This window comes from Cololabis saira, chromosome 20 (assembly GCF_033807715.1).
Source record: "Cololabis saira isolate AMF1-May2022 chromosome 20, fColSai1.1, whole genome shotgun sequence".
Taxonomy (NCBI): domain Eukaryota; kingdom Metazoa; phylum Chordata; class Actinopteri; order Beloniformes; family Belonidae; genus Cololabis; species Cololabis saira.
In genome coordinates, this window is record NC_084606.1 from 3531998 (window position 1) to 3532977 (window position 980).

Consider the following 980-nt stretch of genomic DNA (forward strand, 5'->3'; position numbering starts at 1 on the left):
CACTCTTAACCTCAATGGGGCGAGAGATGACGGAAAAAGAGCTGCTTTTTTTAAGTTGATGGGGCTTAAGGGGATAGATGTCATGATGGTCCAGGAGACACATAGCACCCCAGACATTGAGAGTGACTGGAGGACAGGGCATGATGGGGAAGTTCTGCTGAGCCACAAGTCCAGCCGTAGCGGAGGGGTGGGGATTGTGTTTTCTAAGGGTTTCCTACCTTCCTCCTACCAGGTAGAGGAGATTGTCCCCGGGGTTTTACTAAAGGTCAGAGCCCAGTATGAGAATGTTTCTTTTATCTTTTTAACTGTGTATGCACCCAACAGTGCAGTGGAGAGGATGGCAGTGCTGCAGATTTTATGTGACACTATCAAAAGCTGTCACAGTGACTACTTGGTTTTAGGGGGGGATTTTAATTGTACGGAGAACCCGATAGTGGACAGAAACCACCGGGAGCCTCATCCTGCTTCGTCAGGCCGGTTTAGACAGCTGACTGCAGCACACGAACTCTCAGACGTGTGGAGAAGTTTTAACATAAATGAGCGGCAGTACACATGGAGTCACTGCAAGGACAACATGTTGTCCCTGGCCAGGCTGGACCGGCTTTACGCTTTTAATCACCAGTTAAATGTTTTTAAGAGTTGCCACATCAACCCGGTGGGCTTCTCTGACCACTGCTTGGTGTTTGCCTCTGTTTATGTGAAGAATGTCCGTATACGGAGTGCGTTCTGGCATTTTAATACCGCCCTGCTTCAAGACAGGAATTTTAAACTAGCTTTTGAGTACTTCTGGAGCACTCATAGAGAGTGTAAATCTCATTTTAATGGTTTACAGCAGTGGTGGGATTTTGGGAAGGCGCAGGTCAAACAGCTGTGTCAACAGTTCACTCGCAATGTCACTAGAGACATAGCCAGATCTTTGAGGGAGCTTGAGATACAGGTGGTAGACCTTCAGAACTTGCTGGAGTCTACAGGAGATCGAG

The 980-nt window shown here is 47.8% G+C and overlaps 1 protein-coding gene across 1 annotated transcript in view; it reads right to left on the bottom strand.

Moving 5' to 3' along the window:
• The window catches only part of LOC133420919 (type II inositol 3,4-bisphosphate 4-phosphatase-like), a 44583-nt gene extending 44499 nt beyond the window's left edge, over positions 1-84 (bottom strand). Inside the window, exon 1 of the mRNA XM_061710802.1 lies at positions 4-84. Coding sequence (XP_061566786.1) covers positions 4-84 — 81 coding nt within the window. The remainder of the gene's footprint in view (positions 1-3) is intronic.
• Positions 85-980: the final 896 nt, after the last annotated feature.